The sequence below is a fragment of the Protopterus annectens genome, chromosome 3.part1, assembly GCF_019279795.1.
Source record: "Protopterus annectens isolate FY-2018-M chromosome 3.part1, PAN1.0, whole genome shotgun sequence".
Classification (NCBI taxonomy): Eukaryota; Metazoa; Chordata; order Ceratodontiformes; family Protopteridae; genus Protopterus; species Protopterus annectens.
In genome coordinates, this window is record NC_056732.1 from 238,067,974 (window position 1) to 238,087,115 (window position 19,142).

The following is a 19,142-nucleotide window of genomic DNA, read 5'->3' on the forward strand; positions in this document are numbered from 1 at the left end:
CATGGTGCTTCTAGCAGAAATTAATGCAATGGCCTATCCATTTAGAGATGGTTTGTTTTGAAATAGCCTTCCCCTCTGCCCCTGCAGCAAATGCCACCAGCAGTTGTTCAGATTTCCTTTGAGGTTTAGTCCTGTCCAAGTAAAATCTAAGTTGTCTGTGCACATCTATGGAGTGCAGCATCCATACCCCTTTGTTCTGTAGATTAGAGAAGAAGGCTGGCAAATGAATGGACTGGTTAAGAGCCACACTGGATACCACCTTGGGCATGAAGGATGGATTGGTCCTGAGAGACACCCTGTCTGTATGAAATATGATGAAAGGCTTCATTGCCATAAGGGCCTGTAGTTCAGATACCCTTCTTGCTGAAGTAATTGCTAAAAGGAAGGCTGTTTTTCCAAGAAAGAAATTTTAACTCCGCACTTGCAGCTGGTTCAAAAGGAGGAAGAGTGAGTTTTTCCAATACAAAGTTAAGGTCCCAGACTGGAGTTGGGGCTCTCCTGGGTGGTCTTAAGTTTTTGGCCCCTCTGAGGAACTGCTTGAGCAGTGGATGAGAGAAGAGGGATGGTTCTGTGTTGTAATGAGCTGAAATGGCTGAGGCAAGAATTTTGATGGAGGAAAAAGAAAGGCCCTTGTGAAGCATCTCATTTAAATATTGAAGAATCTGAAGTAATTTGGGTGCTGCTGTGCCCATCCCTTGAGTTTGGTTCCCAGGCACAGAATCATTTCCATTTTTCAGCATAAGATTTTCTAGTACTAGGCCTCCTTGCCTCCAAAATGATATCCAACACTTGTTTACTGAGGGATGGTAATGGAGAGATTAGGAAATTAGCCAAGCTGCCAGGTTCAGGGTTTGAAGTTGAGGGTGCAGAATCTGGCTCTCCTGCTGAGACAGCAGGGTAGGGGTCTGAGGCAAGTGCCATGGAGACCAGTGATGACAAACTGCGCAAGAGGGGGTTACCAGTGTTGGCGTGGCCAGTCTGGTGCAATCAGTATCGTCCTTGGTTTGTCCTGTTTGATCTTTAGTAGTACTTTGGAGAGGAGAGGCAGAGGAGGAAAGGCATAAATGGATAGATTTTTCCAGCTGAATGACAGAGCATCCACTTTCCAAGCTTGTTTGTGGGGGAGTCCTTTTGCAGAATTTGCCCAACTGGTAGTTCTGGGGGGAGGCAAACAGGTCTATATCTGGGCTCCCCCACTTGTTTATCAAAATGCTGAAAATATTTGGTTCAAGTTTCCACTCATTTGGGTCCATGAGAGTTCTGCTTAGTCCGTCTGCCAGTGTATTTAGTTTTCCTGGCAGGAATTGAGCCTGTACATGCACTTGGTAGCTCAAGGCTGTGTTCCACAGAGCCATGGCTAGTCTGCAGAGGGGGTAAGAATGGGTACCCCCCTGCTTATGTACACATAACAGTGGTGTTGTCCATCCTTACCATTAATTGTCCTTGAAGAATGTTGTCCTTGAAGGCTGTCAGAGCATTCTGTACAGCTAACATTTCTTTTTGACTGATATGCAGGTGCATTTGACTTGGGTTCCATTTGCCCTGGATGCACTTCCCTGCCAGTCAGGGTTTGGGCGGCAGGGGGTAGAGTGAATGGTAGTCCCTTGTTTTAGGTGGCAGGCCTCTGCCCACCAAAGGAACTCTAACTGTAGGCAAGGTATGATAGGGATCATTGCTTCTAGATCCTGAGAATGTTGACAACATAGGCTTTTTAGATACCATTGTAGTTTCCTCATATGTAGTCTTGCATATGAAATTAGTAGAATGCTGGAGGCCATGAACCCCAAGGCTTGCAGAATTTTCCTTGCAGATAGCAGGGTTTTTGTGGCTATTAGTTTGAAGTAAGTTGTCAAATGAATTTGTTTCTCATGTATGAGGAAAGCCATCTGGGAAGTTGTGTTCAAGCTTGCTCCCAGGAATACAATTTGTTGACAGGGTAACAGATGTGATTTCTTTTCGTTTATGGTGTACCCCAGACAAGTGCCAGATGATTCAAAAGTATGTCCTGGCTTTCTGTCTGAATTAGACAATCGCCCAGGTACGAGTACATTTGAATATTTCTTTGCCTGCAAAATGAAATGACTGGAGCTAGGCACTTTGTGAATACCCTGGGCGCAGTACATAAGCCAAAGGGCAAGTGCATGTAGCCTGCATTGACGTGTAGGTATCTTCTGCAGGACTCCCTGATTGGGATGTGCAGGTAGGCTTCTTTTAAATCCAGTGTTGCCAACCAGGCATCTTTGCTTAGCATAGGAAGTAACTAAAGGTGTTTAATATGGACAAGTCCAGGATAGACACCAAGAGTTGTCTTTTCTTGGTACCAGGAAAATTCTTGAGTAGAAACCTTGTCCCTTTTCCTCTTCTGGTACAGTCTGAACAGCCTTTATGCTTAAGAGAGAGAGTACCTGCTTTTGAGCCTCTGCCCACTGATTTGGGGGTAGATCTGGCCAACCGTTTGGGGTTGGTAACGTGTGGAAGTGAAATCTGTATCCTTGGGAAACTATATTTAACACCCATTTGTCCTGGGTAATGAGTTCCCAGTTTTTTGCCTGCAGAGCATTATTTCCCCCTAAGGGAGCAGTCAGTTGAGAAGTGCTTGGAAGTTTTAAAGCTAAGTCATTGAGACAGTTTACCATGGGGGGGGGGGGGTCTTACTACTCCCTGATTTGGAACTGGGAGCCCCCCACTGTTTAGTCCTGCGCGTACCCTGGGACTGAAGCCTGGGTGCTCTGCTGGTTCTGGGTTTGGACTGAGAAGGCCTGGAAGAGGCAGGAAAAGACCAATTCTTAGAGGACCAATGCCTACTAAATCTTGGAGGTTGTACTTGTAGGAAATCATTAACAGTTTGCAAAGATTTAGCTTTTTCCTCCATCTTTTTAAGAACATCTTCTGCTTTGTTGCCAAACAGGCGGTCCTGATTTAAGGGAGCATCCAGCAATTTAGCTTTAACATGATCTGGCAAAGATTGCTCCTTAAGCCAAGCATGCCTTCTAAGTACAGACCCAGTGACAGCAGCCCTGCAAGATGCCTCTAATGAATCAAAACCACATTGCAAAGTATGCTTTCCAACCTGTTCAGCAGAATGCATTAAATCCTGTAAATCCTTATTTTCAGCACAATCAGGAATCAACATAATTTTCTGTTTAAGCAATCCAATGATATGCTGCTGATACTTTAACAGATGAAACTGGCAGTTTAAGGCCCTAATGGCCAAGTTGCAGAAGTGTATAATTTTTTACCCCATCTATCCAGTGCCCTGGAGTCTCTATCAGAGGGGGTAGGATTTTTGGCAGTAGTAGCCTTGATGCTCTTGGGTCCCTGTGAAATCGTCTCAGGATCCGCAGTAGATTTTTAAAAAGGAATTTGCGAGAGTTAGGAACCCTGTAATATCTATCAGGTTTTCTGGGAGCAGGAGGTAAAGAGTCAGGGGCCAAGCTAGATTCAGAAAAGGCATCAGCAATGTCTAGTACAGGAGGAATAGCTAAAGGCCTGTGCTGGGGCAAGAGTAAGAAATCCCTAAGCCTCTTTTTAGAATCAGAATAATCCTGGCTTTCCCAGTGAAAGTGCTCCCTAAGAGAATGCAGGGTTTCACCAAAAGAGAAATCCTCTGGGGGGAAGCAGAGGGAATAGAGTCCTCTGCATCAGAATTCTCGTAGGTAGATAAGGGCAAATCCTGGTTATCAGAGGAAACAGAAATTTCAGAATCTTTTCAGAAGTATTATAAGCAAATTCAGTCCTAGGTCTTCAGAGGGGGAGGGTTGGCTTCCCCTGATTAAAGTAATAAGGTCTTCAGCCATTCTTATCATCTGTTTTTTTAGGCATAGAGGCCTGACCATGCGGTCCGGGCGTCGGATTTCTAGGCATAGTTCGAGTTTTAGGCCTTGAAAAAGAAGATGGCATTGGTTTAATATGCAAGTCAGTAGGCCTGAGTACACCCTCAGAAGCCGGTGCCTGCACAGCGGCTCCGGACCCATCCAAGGTAGAGACATCCGCAGGTTCCACATTTGAAGAATCTTGCAGCACACCGGACTCTGAATGGGTCTCAGTAGAGGCCTGAAATTTGAAGTAGCGGGTATCAGGGGCTGCAAAAGCGCCTCACTGAGTACCGGCGAACTGGCTTAGGAGAAGCGTTGTCGGCAGCTTTGGACCTAGGCGGCCTGTCTCTGTCTTTATCTTTGCATTTTTTCGGAATGTCGGTAGTCGGATGGCTTACCGAAGAGATATCTGGATAATTGAACTGAGTACCAAAATATTTAGAAGCGTAAATATACTGATGATGAATACTTTGTTGCTTAAATAAGGCACAAAACCAACAGCAAGGTACGTCGTGGTCAGGGTCTAGGCAAGGAATACAGTACGAATGAAAATCTTTGAGAGGTATTTGCTTTCCACAAGAAATACAATTATTCATCGGTTTAAAGCAAGAAAAAGTTTCCCCAACGGGTTACTTAACTTTAGTTGAAGACTTTGGTTCTGAAACTCGAAAATGAAAATTTCAGGAGTCGGCCGACTGGCACTTGCGAACTGCTTCTGCTTCGGGCACCGCACGGCAAGAAAGACTGATGTAATGGCGTCAGCTGCATGCTTATACCCCTGACTACCAGACATCATGGAAGATGAGACAGCAACCGACGCAGGACCCAAGACTTTGATAATCAGGCCGACTGGGGGCTACTGCAAGCAGATAACCGGAAATGTGATGACTGCAACAGTGAAACACGAAGAAAGTACAGTTTTGTACCTACCATAAATGTAGATGTTCGAGTGATCACACTGCTGCAGTCATTACACTTGGGTTATCCTGCCGTCAGGCGGTCCCACAGTCGGCCAGAGTTCCAAAGTCCTGGTCCGGCGTTGGTTGCTGTCGCCTCCTCCCTGACGTCAGTGCACCAGGGGTATATAAGATGCATCCGACGCCATTTTCTTCAGTTTTTCTTGCCCCAGATGTCAATTGCCCCCAAGTAGGTAGCTCTAGCAATGAAGGAGCCAGAAAAGGAGGGAGGAGAGTGAAGGGGTGTGGCTTGTGCACTTTACCAGGGTGGGGTGAGGAGGGTTGCACGCACTCAGGGGCATGCAGAGATTATAAGATTTCCCTGGTGGGACTCCTTGATGGCAATGCCTATTGAGAACAGGCAGTTTCATGCCCACTTCCCTTACATAGTCAAGACTTTTTGGGGCTGTAGGGCCAACAATATAAACACCCTTGAGCCATCCCTGACAACCACCTGAGAACTTTTCTTGGCCAGCTTTCATTCTCAGTGAACAGGAAATGGGCTATGAGTTGAGAGAGTGCTGATGACTGGCAGCTACTGGGGACAAATAAGCAAAAAAAAAAAAAAAAAAAAAGTGATGGTCTTTAGCATACGCATTCCACACAGGCTGAACGCATGAAACATGCAAATACTTTCAGCCAGACAAGGAACTTGTCACTTGTTCAGTTACATAAAAACTGTAATACCATCTGTAGCTCAGTTTGCCCCCTACAGATATAAATAATCATACAAGCACACCATGAACCAAACAAAAAAAAAACAATGGCAGTACTGATGCACACTTTTGGGGACACCGGGTTTGAGGTCACTTCATAATCTATATCATACATTAACAATGTCCCAATAGGAATTGTCATTTGCAGCTCAAACCACTGCCCACACAAGTTTGGTCAAACAAGATAAAACATATGCAGGAGAACAAATGTGCAATATGGCACAGTTTGAACATATAAGTTTGCAAATCCACTTACCAAGATTCCATTCTGTCTACAGTTAACATTACCCAAGAGAACATAAAATTGTGTAAGAAACTTTATGCTCATTCACAATCACTGCTACAGTAGTCATAACCACTGGGAATTTTGCTGGAGATGACCTAAACTTTTAGCCTGATTCTCAGAGTTATAAATCCTTACTTCTTCCTGGTTGCGTGGACATCCACGTACATGGAACACCACTGCACTCAAAGTATAAATTCCATGACATTTTTGGTTCTTTCTTACCCATGGAGCAAAAGGTAGGGGGTATCCTATCTGTCTGCCATGCATACTCATATCCAGTCAGAGAGCCTACCTTGACCATCTTCCAGTATGTTTCTACCACAGGAGTTCACAGGACTTAGAATCTGGGCTTCGTCAAATCCATCCAGACTGGAGGATGCTAGATGTGGGTATCTTGGAGAGGGAAAGGAAACCACACCCACCTCAGTCTTAGGATGTTCAGAGGAAAATCGGGGAAGGAGACACACAAACATGACAGCAGCAGTATTCCTACTTCAACATATATGTTCCTATCACAACTGTAATATGCTCATTGTATACACCACAGTTGTGGTAGTAATAACTATAAGCAGACTTCCTGAGCCTGGAAGGATTGGGTAGAGGTTAGCTTGATGTACTGGGCTGCAGAAGACCATGTAAGATGGCCATGGCAAATCCTGCTCTGCTTCCAGAGGCAGTTAATACACTGAAATGGTGTGGACAGAGGATTAAGTTGCTATTTTTAGTATGGCATGATACTGACTCCTAGGGTTGCCACCTTTTCAAATGGCCAAAGTGGGACATTTTTTTTTCAAAACAAACATTTTTTTACAAGGCACATACCATACAGTACAAGTATAAAAAGGATAACTTAACTTTTTTTAAAATAAAAAAGCTTTTATTTTTAGTTTTTTAGTTTGTTTCTTATAACATTTAGGTATTTTAGATTTTAGATATAGAATAAATATGTTATATAACTAAAATATAAAATATAATATATGATTGCATTATGTCCTGCAATCTCATTACATTTGCCATTTTTTTTTTTTCAGGACTGACTGTCCTGAAGAGAGGGACTGTCCCGGTAAAGTGGGGAAGTACTGACTCCTCTTACAAAAAGGCAACAGTGGTTGCTGTGTCTGTAATTAACACCTTACTTTTCAGGATTTTTACTATGAGCAGATTAAGAAAATATACTATTTACCTACCAGCAGATGTTCTACTTCAAAATTAGCATACTTTTCTTTTTAATGTAAAAGATACAAAGTACTGATATCTCAGTTGCCTACTGAGGGAAAAACCCTTCTTCCTCTACTTTGTGCATCTAGAAAGAAGACTGGCAACTAGACTGATAGCTTCAGAGAGATTCCTCTGACCACAATGGAAAAAGGAAGGATATGTACGCAGTCCTTTGCAGAAAAACAGGAATGGCTACTTGCATATTAGTACTTGTCATTAAGCAATTCTCCTAGCTGATTTAGTGACCAGAAAAGCTGTTTTCCATATCATAAATTGAGGGGTATCATTGATGCAGTTTTGAATGACGCATATATGCTTTTTCTAAGGCAAAATTCAAGTCCCCCAGAAGAGAAATATTCTTTCTAGGCAGACTCAAATGTAACAACCCCCCTTGAAGAACTGCTTGACTGATAATAATGACAATAGTGATGGATCAATAAAGCAAGCAGGCTGAATGCTGTACCTTCACTAAGGCATATGCCAGCTGTGACCAGTACAATTTTTAAAGGTCCTGCAGAACGAAGGACAATGATGCTGAAAAGGGAGTCTCTTTCCCAATTCCTCCTTTGGCACCAGGGGAAAACTTCTTTCATTTAGCTAGGTAAGATTTTCTGGTGGCAGACTTCCTAGCTCTATTCATAATGTTAAACACATCCTCTGTGAAAAGGTCTAGCAATGTTAGAGTGTCTGAAGATCCAGGCTTATCAGACAGACCTTGAACTGAGTCAAGAGATCTATGCTCTGAGTCAGTATGAACAGGTTTTCCCTTGACACTTTTAGGAGGACAAAGAACCAATGCTGCCTGGGCCAAAAAGGTGCAAATTAGCTGCATCTCTGTCCTCTAATTCTTTGCTTTCTGGATTACCTTGGGGAGCAGGGGGCTCAAAAAGGGATATATGTACTGCCAAGCTGAAGGAGAAGGCATTCACTGTCCACACCATTTTATGTGTTACTCTGGAGCAGAGCTTCTTCAGCTGTATGTTGTTTGGAGAAGGAAAAAGATCTATTTCTGTCACACCCCATCTGTGGACCAAGTACAGAAATAGATCCCCTTTGTCCAGCATCCACTCAGAGACTTAAATGGTTTGTCAGGAAATTCTGATGAAATAGAATTTTGGAGGCCCTTATGTGCATGCCAGATTCTAAGTCCGACTCCCAAGCAGCCACCACAATTCTGCACAGGGGGTGTGAAAGAATCCCTCCCTGCTTGCTTACACACCTCATCATGGATGTGCTGTTTGCTATTAAACGAAGGACTTCTGGCTTCTAAGGCACCTACTATCAAACAATGACTGACTGGGGCTTGTGGTTTTTTCTGTACCTCTTTGTACACACCATTCGCATTACTGCCAGATGCAGTGCCCCTGAGGTACCTGCTGGAATTTTCTTATATGCCATCTTATTATGGGGGCACCATCAGAGTTGTGAATGCCATTTACCCTACAGTTAAAAGATACTCTATTGAGGTAACTGACTTCCTTCAGGGAAGTTTGTTGAAAGTAGATAATCAGGGATTTCACCTTGTCCTGAATGCACTAATTAGGTCAATTACTGACTATAATGCTCCCCTTTGGTGTATATCTCATTAGACATATCAAACAAGTAGAAAGACTACATAGATTCCCAACTTAGATCATCACTGGATTAAAAACACTAAGCTACCAGAAAAGGCTGGAAGGACTGCCCTGGTACTTGGTATCTTACAGACTCTTGAGGAGAGATATGTGCCTTACCTTCTGAGCCATTAAGGACCCTATGGTCACAGATCTCTTGTATCACCACAAATCAAATAGTTACACAAACACTAGAACCAAGGATTTGAATCTTCACCAGCAGATTAATAAAACAATGATGGAGAGATATGTTCATTACACAACACCTTCCTCAACTCTGGAACAGACCCCCCCATGCAAATTAATGGGACTTGGATGATTGTGTGGGCATTCATAAATTCACCCCAAGCTTGACTGGTCTGCCATCTTTAATCTTTATGTGCTAACACTGAGCATTGGTGAGGGCTCAATGGTTGCAAGACTCAAGTTACCTGTTTGTTCCTAAGATTTCTATAAATTGAATAGCTAGCAACATGCTCTGTCTACCTTCAACAAGACCACTTTTTTCACATTAAGTTTTGAAATTATTTTGGAAATCAGCTACCATTTTTTTAAATTAGTAATGCTACTACATATTAAATCTTTACATAACTTATGCAATAATTAACATGTCATATAATCTTACCTCCCTCCAAAACACGAAGAGAGTGCCACAAACTATAATAATGGAAGAAACTAGGATTTTAACTATGAGACTTCTGGTCAGAATGCTGTCCTTCACGTTTCGAGGTGGCTGCCTAATGACATCTTTGTCAACAGGTTCAACTCCCAAGCTTAAAAACAAAGGAACAGAAGCAAAGTATAAGTGGCTGGTAACAATATTTATCATGGAGAATATACTGTATATGTGTGTCTTGTGATATGTACAGAAATTATATACAGATTAAAACGTATGTGATTTAACTGCTGATACGCCAGATTACAATTTATTACACCTACTGCACTTATTTGGAGGAACACTGGCTACAAGCAAGACTAACAAGAAAGCTGCCAGCATGGTACCTACATATCTCCATGTGGTTCCATGTACCAACCCAGGATCACACTTGTCACAATCAGTAATCATAACTTCATTAATGAATAAAGATATTAAGTAAGAAACACAAACAATTAACATGAATTTCACTAACATAAGGAAATGAGGAACATAAGAAAAGAAGCTTATACAAGATTCACTTTACGGTCTGTGCCAGCCTGAGTGCTGCATCAGGCTTGAGTAACTCTCGCTTCCACATTCTTACCCAGTCCTTTACCTACTTTCTCCTTGGCATCCCTGGATCCTTCTGATTTATACATAACATAGTGGACAGAGGTAGTCTATGAATGGTTGACTGTCCATGCCCAAGCCTACATATACCCCTTAAAATAATCCCAGGGCATCAAAACTTGTCTGATACATTTGGGAAGCATGGCTATATCCTTAAAAAGGCCCCCGGGATCGTTAGCTTAGTAATCACCTATGAACCTATTATGTAATACAATCAGGACAATGAATTAAGGGGTCCTTGCACCCTGTCTGTTTGTTAGCACCCTTTTGCAAAATTATTTCCTCGTGTCTGTCCTGACTTATCTCACTTCCAGATGTCATCCATGTACCCTTAATGCCACATCTTATCACCTGCCTCCTAAGAAAATAATGCATCCAAACCAAGACCCTCTCTCTCCTCTTTTTTAGTATGCACATGTACCTAAATCTCTTTTTATACCCAGACCCTCTATTCCCTTTGCCAAACTGACCATCTGCTGTCTTCATGGCACAAAGGAATAAAACCTCGACTATGATCCAATCAGCTGAACAAGCAGTGAGAAAGGTAGAAATGAATGGCCAATGCCAGCTTGCTCATCATGGGGGGGGGGGGGGTGAACAGCCTCACCCACTGTATGACTCACATTAAGCAGAGGAAGAAGTTGAGGCTTGCAACAGAAGGGCCAAGACATGAATTTCCACCAAGCTGCCTGCTCAAAGTAGCAGCACTGGACTAATAAATGGGAGTGTATATGAGTAGACGGATCAGTGCTGTGATATCCCATGGATATCAGGCTGGTATGTGGCAACACAGGATAAACAGAAAAAATCCTAATGGCTAATTGGACCTCACATTAATGACTCTTAGCCATTAGGAACAAACAGACTGGCGGGCAGTGAAGAGCAAACCCTATAATAAATTGTTAAACAACAGGAACATCATACTGTAGCAAACTCTTGGTGCACTCTTGGTGCTTATGAGTGGGTTCACACTCTCACCTGTTCCAGTATGACCCCATTTTTTCTAAGATTTCCACAGTCAGGCTGTGCTTGCCACATGCTAACATATATAATATTTCATATTGCACTAATGGAGAAGAGGACATACTTAGCCCCTCAGCACACCAAGTCATCTTCAAACACTGATGGAGTGCATTTCTTGCAAATCAAGAAAAAAAATGCAGCACATTTGGCATTCATGCTGTTTCACATCACCTGAACTCCAAATGCAGACAATGGATGGAGAGCTCTCTAGCTGTGATTGGATTGACAGGACAGTACCAGTCTCCTACCATGGAGGTTCCTATCAAAGAGCAACTAAAATGGTAACAATATATATGTTACCATTTCAAAGACTCAGCAAGGACGGTTCCATCATGGAACAAATGAAATGTGAGCCTTCTTTTTGGGTTTGTGACGTGGCTGAATGGCAGGCAGTACTATTTTTGGGTGAAACAAAATGGGAGGACATCCAAGAGTTAAGGCTCAAATGCCAAGTCCCGTAGTAATAAGGAACCAATATAGTCTCTGAGCAAAGTAATAATGCCTTGTGAAAGGGAGAATCACTGACGAAGTGTCCATGGTACTATATTCAATGACGGGCCTAACAATGGATAAATAATATGGGACTAACTTCTTTGGACCTTGATGAGATACTATGAAGGATAAGTTGTGCAAAGATTTTCTAACCACCACAGAGATGTGGTAGTCAATTGGGAGTCTATCATCATATGTATGGACTGGGTCAAATTTAACAGGAAAGAACAGTTATGCAAGTTACATTTACCCATATCAGTAAATTTTTGACTTACTTACTGTTGCAGTAGCCTTTAGGCTATATGGGTAGTTTACCACAGCTTATCCAACCTGGGAAGAGGAGGAGGAGGAAGGACATGGATTCAGGAGCCCATGGGGAATGGTCCTAGCAAAGCCAGTTATGGATCTAGAAAAACAATCCAGTTTGTAATGCCTTGTAAAGGCATATACAGAGGACCATGTAGCTGTCTCAAGAATATGTCCATTGTCCACCCCTTTCCAATATGCTATAGAGGAAAAGACCCTAGTAGGGTTAGCCTTGATACTTCCTGGAGCTGACTTACCAAGGTGGACATAAAACACAATAGCCAAGGACAACCATCAGAAATAGTCAAAAGACATAGGCTGTCCTTTATTTGTCCTAACATAAGAAACAAATAGCTGATCTGCTTTCTAAAGATCTTTGTTTTGTCAAGCTATTACCTGGACTGCCTATGCGCACCCAGAGTATATAGAATCCTTCCTCTCTTGTTATGAGGATCTGGACAATACACTGGCAGAGTGATGGCTTGATTCAAAGTGAACTGGACACGAATGACAGATGATCTGGACAATACACTGGCAGAGTGATGGCTTGATTCAAAGTGAACTGGACAAGAATGACAGATTTATTTTTAATGATACCTTAATCCCTTAGAAGATCAGATAGGGTTAATATGCCATGAGATCTTGCAACTCAAACACTCTTCTTGCAAACATCAAAGCAATCAGAACTGTCTTCCATGTAATGAACCTTACATCTACTTAATGTGCAGGTCTGAATGGAGATGCAGTTTAATTTTCCAGACAAAGGTTAAGATCACATGAAGGAAGCAACCTGTTTACAGGTAGGTTTCAGGTGTAAAACTCCATTACGAAACTGTTTTATCAAAATAATTGAAGAAAGGCCGTGATCTATTGGCAGATATGCTGAAATGGCCAAAGGATCTCAAATATTTGAGCGGCAGTGGTATAGAATCTCTGACAGGGTTCTGGTTATTGCCCTGACACCAACTAGAAAATATTTTCCCCTTGTCAATATAAGACTTTATACAAGCAGGTTTTCTTGCACATCCAAAGAAATGAGGTGCCTGAAAGGAATAAGAATTGAATCATCCAGGCAAGTTAAAGATGTTTGAGATTTGAGTGCATTAAACTCCCAGTCTTGTGTGAATAAGTGCAGTTTGTGAGGAAGCTAGTGGTGATCGTCCTTGGCCAATTCCATAAGAAAGAAGAACTTTTAGTTATGTACTCACCATAACTTCAGATGTTTGGGATCCATCTCGCCTACATTCTGACTGATGGGTTCGGAGCCGATCCCTCGGCTCCGACTCGGCACGCTTATGCCAAAGAGCGAAGTCTCTTATTGGCTGAGCTTACTATATCCCAGGATGCACCACTACCAGTCCCCCAGATCTAGTTTGTCCGCATACATGCACACATGCACGCCTTGCTTATATAACATCGTCAGATGAAACAAGATAAACAGTAGAACTCAAAACCGTTCAATCTCTTCTGATCTCCAAGGCAGGGGAAGGAGGGTGGGTTTAGGAATGTAGTAGATGGATCCCAAACATCTGAAGTTATGGTGAGTACATAACTAAAAGATGTTATGTGATCCTATCTCGCCTGCACGCTGCCTGATGGGACAGCGCCCCTAGCACCTGAAGCCTGCGTGGCTCACTGGAAAACACTCCTGAGTACCGTGGAACCAAATGAAGCTCGCCCTCTAGATGCCACATCCAATTTGTAGTGGGAAATGAAAGTGTGCGGATTGGACCAAGTAGCCGCAGCACAAATTTCCGATATAGCGAGCTTGGAATGAAAAGCTATAGAAGTAGCCATAGCCCTGGTAGAATGAGCTTTGATGGATGTTGTATGTTGCTTATTCAAAGAAGAATAAGCCTGAGTTATACAATCTCTGATCCATTTGGAGATAGTAGCTTTTGTGATGGTTTGGCCCAATTTATTATCTGAGAAGGACACAAACAACTGGTCTGACTTACGCTCTTGCTGAGTCCTGTCTAAATAGAAGCGTAATTGCCTGTGAACATCCAATTTATGGAGAGTGTATTCTGCTTCATTGGAGAATTTTGGGAAGAAAACTGGTAGTTCCAGAGATTGTTGGAGACAGAAACTAGAACAAACCTTTGGGACAAAGGATGGATTTGGCCTAAGTGAAACTCTATCCTTGTGGAAAATCAAGTACGGTGGCTTAATAGACAGGGCTTGAAGCTCTGAAACCCTTCTTGCAGAAGTAATTGCAACTAAGAAGGCAGTTTTCCAAGACAGATATTTTAACTCACATGTAGCAGCCGGTTCGAAAGGGGAAGATGTTAATGCGCGAAGCACCAAATCAAGATCCCATGGAGGTGCAGGATGAAAAATTGGGGGTCTTAATAGGCTCGCACCTTTAATGAAAGTTTTGCATAGTCTGTTGCTCATCAAAGGAGGATCCATGGATTCGTGGAATTTAGAGATAGCCGCTAGTTGGACTTTAATAGTTGAGACAGAAGATCCTTGATTAAACAGGGATGTTAAGAATTTCAAAACCTCTGGGACAGGAGCAGAGATAGGGTCTAAGCCCTTGAGTTGAGCCCAGATAGCAAACCTCTTCCACTTACTGAGGTACAATTTGTTAGTGGTGGGTTTGTGGGCGAAGATAAAATGTGAACAACTTCCGGTCTAATGTGTGCTTTCTAACTAAAGTCGGAAGTGGAGGAGCCAAGCTGTCAATTTCAAAGATTGAAGGGACTGATGCCGATGTCCCAACTGATGGATTAGCAAGTCCGAATTAGGTCTAAAGTCCACGGATCGCCCACGCATGCTTCTTCAGGTAAGGAAACCATACCTGACGAGGCCAGTATGGGGCAATCAGTATCATTGAGGACCCCAATTGAGAAGCTTTTGAATAACTTTGGGGAGAAGTGGAATTGGAGGAAAGGCATAAAGTAGCCCTGTTGGCCAAGGTTGTGCTAGAGCATCCATAGCTGGTACCCCTGATGTGGGATCAAGGAGAAGAACCTTTGGCACTTGGTGTTTAGTGGAGTTGCAAATAGGTCGCAGCACGGCCCCCATCTCCTGAAAACCTGAGCTGCTACTGTGTGGTTTAGAGACCACTCGTCAGCAGAGAGAATTGTCCTGCTCAATTTGTCTGCCAATATATTTGACCTTCCGGGATGTGGGTCGCTACCAAGAAGCGGTTGGTAGCTACAGCCCATTCCCACACTCTCATGGCCTCTCTGCAAAGGGGGTACGATCTGGTCCCTCCTTGTTTGTTCAGATACCAGACCACCGACATGTTGTCTGTGTGGATGGCGATGATGCCCTGAGGAAGAAACTCGTGTAAGGCCTGTAGGGATAGAAGTACAGCCCTCATCTCCAACACGTTGATGTGGAGAAGAGCTTCGTCTGGAAGCCAGGAGCCCTGAACTAGCCTGCCCAGACAATGCCCCCCCCCCCCCCACCCTATCTGGGAGGCATCTGTGGTCAGGGTAACCACTGGAGAGGGAAGAACAAAGGGGTTTCCTTGATCCAAATTGGATGTCTGAAGCCACCAGCGAAGGTCCCTTTTGCATATTTCCGTAATCATGATGTGATGATTGAGGGGAAGATCCTGAAAGGACCATTGCGTTGACAATAGCCACTGAAGAATCCTCATGTGCAATCTTGCCAGAGGAACTAAAAGAACCGTGGCAGACATTGAGCCTAGAACTTGTAGAACCATCCTGGCTGGGGCTTTGGATCTCGAGATTAGAGCTTGAACTTGGCCCTGTAAAGTTTGGATCCTTTCGGCAGGAAGAAAGACGCATCAATCTTGAGTCTATCTCTGCTCCTATGAACCTTATGCTGAGAGGGCAGCAAGACAGACTTTGACCAATTGAATGTAATCCCCAGGGTAACACCCAGGAGATGGTGGCTTTGAGGTTGTCCATTAGTAGATGCCTGGTGGTTGCAGTCAGGAGCCAGTCGTCCAGATAGGGAAACACTTGGAATCCAAGACTTCTCAGGTGAGCAGTCACTACTGCCAAACACTTGGTGAACACCCTGGGGCTGTGGTGAGACCAAAGGGCAGAGCAAAATTGGTAATGACTGACTCCCAGGCTGAAGCGCAGATACCTCCTGGACGCCTGATGTATCGGTATGTGATAATAGGCGTCCTTGAGGTCTATGGAGCACATCCAAACATCCTTCTCCAACAGTGGGAGAATGGATTGTAACGTGACCATTCGGAATTTGGATTTCGTGACGGATTGGTTCAGTCTGCTGAGATTCAATATTGGTCTCAGGTCCCCTGTCTTTTTTGGCACTAAAAAGAACCTGGAGTAATTTCCTGATCCGATCTGGTCTGTGGGGACCGTTGGATGACTCCTTTTCTAGCAGCTTTAAAGCTTCTGCGGCTGCCATTTCCCTTTGACTGGGTGGTGGGTCCGGGATTCTTTTGGACGGTGGGGGCAGTATGTGAATGGGATGGTGTAACCTCCGGCAATGATCCGGCACCCATCTGTCCTGAGTGATTGACTCCCAGGCTTTTAGGTGCTTGGCAACGACACCCGACTGGCTCGAGCAGCACAGCCGGGCAATCCCTCATGACGTGTGGGAGGCTGAAGAGCCACGAAAGGACTCGCGGTCTCCAGAATTGCGGGCCCTCTGCCGCCTCTGGGACGGCGTCTCCCTGAAAAATTTCCCGTCCTCTGCCTCTGGAAGGGGAATCTTCCTGCTGTTGAGAGAAAAACTTTGAGATTTGGAACCACATTTTCCCCTCCTTTAGCCTTGGGGTAAGGCCGAAAGGGAGTGGAATAACGGGCACCTACGGCAGATAAAGTTTTTCCCTCTTGCTCACAGCGGTAAGGGTGTCATTAACCTTGGGTCCAAACAAGGACGTCCCATCAAAGGGAGCGTCGGTGAAGGAAGACTTGAAGGCCTCCGAACTGACACAAGCGGAGCCAGGCTTGTCTCCGTAGAGCCACGCCTGTGCCTGCCGCTTACCCCTTCGCCGCATAGGAAATGAGCCTCATGGACGAAGTGAGAAATTGACGTAAGGATAGCGAACTGAGAGCTAACCGACTGGGCTAGCTGCTCAGGTAGGTTACCCGAGAGGGAATCTGACAACTCCTTGACCAGATCCCTCTGAAGCCTGGTAAAATGTGCCAAATAATTCAGAGACCTTAACGTAAAGGCCGCTGAAGTCAGGGTGCACTTCCGCACCTGTCCATACTCCTAGACTCCTTATTAGGAGGATGGACGGACGCTGAAGCCTCTGCCACGCCCTGTTGTGTAGCAGATGCCACCACCATGGCATCTACAGCCACGCCTTTAGTAAGGAACTCCTTCTCGGGGAGCAGACAAAAATTTATTTGGACGAGAAGGGACTGGTTCCACGGTATCTGGATGTTCCACGCCTTTGACAAACTAAATCCAGAAGCTCGTCGAAGGGCGGAGACACCCAGGAGGCGGAGGGCTGAGCCCCAAAGGCCTTGAGGAGCACTGACTCGTCAGCAGAGGGGGGTTTGGATATCCAGCCGCCTCGTTGTTTGAGGATCTCTAAGATGTCTGCAAATGAGACATCATCCGAGGACGACTTCGGGGACCCCTCTGCATCATCCAGATCAGTGTCTGAAGTAATAGACTCGGGGGAGTCCACGTGCTTCCTCTTGCACAATCTCTTCCTTGGGGGTTCCTCTGAAGACAGCTCAGAAGAACCCTCAGGAGGAGGGGAACCCCACTGGGGTAACCTCAGGCCCCGGGGCTCCGCTGACTACGGACAGGGGAACTGCCAAAGACCCAGTCTCCACGCCTAGGGAAGGTGCCGGTAAAGCCGGGGAGATGGCCGAAGAGGACTTGGCCAAGGCACTCCTCATGGCTCTGAAAGCCGGACCCCAGAATCCTGGGAGTGTCCGTCCCCGAGCCGTGATAGCCGACGGAAGTCCCACAGCAAGCACCGAGGGGAGGCTCGAACCGAAAGCATAGGTCCCAAACATCACCCCGGGTCCAGCTGAAGACGTCCGTACCAAACTCGGACCCAAGGCCCGGTTGGAGTAAGGGTCGGAGCCGACCCTGAGATCTCCACCGGCTCCAACAGCACCTGCTCCGACGGAGCCAAGCAGTCGGAGGAGGAATGGCAATGGGGTGGGCAGGTCATCGGCTCGAAGCCAACTGGGTCGGAACCAAACAAATTTTTGGAAGACTGGGGACTGGAACAGTCTTTGGAGCACCCTGTCTATATCAGAATCTGACATCCTCAAGACCGAGAGGAAACAGAACGGGTCGAGACGGCCTCTCCAACGGCCCCAAAGGGCTAGGGGACCAGCTCCGAGGCGACTCGCTGAGTATCGGCGCCGAGGGGATACACACACCAGCTTCCATCGGTGCCGAGGTAGACTTCGCGCCGAGGAGGAAGTGTCTGAGCGGCGACTTGTCGGCTCCGAGAGCAGTGGAGCCGAAGGTGACCCGCCTCGATGCCCCAGCCATCGGCTCCAAGCCAGAGGAGTCGACACTGGTGGCATCGAGGCAGACCGTTCGACCTCGGCTCCAAGTCCTTGGAGCCAAGGAGAGGCCTGCCTATGTCTCTTAGCGGTCGGATCCGACGGACTGGTCGGAACCGACGCCCTTTTCTTTTGGCCGGAGAAGGAGAGGATGCCAAGGCTTCTTCAAATGAAGGCTTAATTAATCCCTTAAGAATTAATTTATTTTTCCTCTCCTGGAGGACCCTTGAGGAAAAAGCGTGACATACGCTACATGATTCCTGTAAATGTTTTGCCCCTAAGCAATACACACAGAGCGAGTGATCGTCCGTGATGGACATTTTGAAACTACATTTTACACATTTTTTAAAGCCCGAAGGCCTTGGATTCTGAGACATTATAGGGAGAATTTCAGTAATCTGACTGGAAAAATACAATTACTGGTGAAACCCCTAAGTATAGGCTTACAGTTATCACTCACAAATTACAAGGGACTTTGAAGACCCTGTAAGAACAAACAGCTACCAAAAACTTAAAGCCTTACTACTATATGTAGAAGTAGGAGGGTTGATTAACCGGGAAGGCCCTAGATGAAGGGGGCCTGCCAAACTCAACCCAATCACACAACAAAAATTCACAACAAATCCAATCCAATCACACAACAATGTAAGAATAGCTGTTAAAACAGCTTTTTGAGAGAAAACAGCAAAAACTGACAGAAAAAGTTAGTCAAAAATAACTACTCAGCTCAGCCAGCTCGAGACCACGTCTTCGCAGGTTAGCGGCAAACGAGATCTGGGGGACTGGTAGTGGTGCATCCTGGGATATAGTAAGCTCAGCCAATAAGAGACTTCGCTCTTTGGCATAAGCGTGCCGAGTCGGAGCCGAGGGATCGGCTCCGAACCCATCAGTCAGAATGTAGGCGAGATAGGATCACATAACATCTGATGTTGCCTTGAGCAAAAGGGAGTCTCTACAACTATTTCTGCAGAGTCCTGAATCTTCAAAACTACAGTGGATATCACTGGAAAGGG

The 19,142-nt window shown here is 44.9% G+C and overlaps 1 protein-coding gene across 1 annotated transcript in view; it reads right to left on the minus strand.

Annotated features, from left to right (window-relative positions):
• ATP2C1 (ATPase secretory pathway Ca2+ transporting 1) overlaps nucleotides 1-19,142 on the minus strand; it is a gene marked incomplete in the record, with an annotated part of 2,099,819 nt that overhangs the window by 247,902 nt on the left and 1,832,775 nt on the right. Inside the window, 1 exon segment of the mRNA XM_044066734.1 lies at nucleotides 9,230-9,377. Coding sequence (XP_043922669.1) covers nucleotides 9,230-9,377 — 148 coding nt within the window.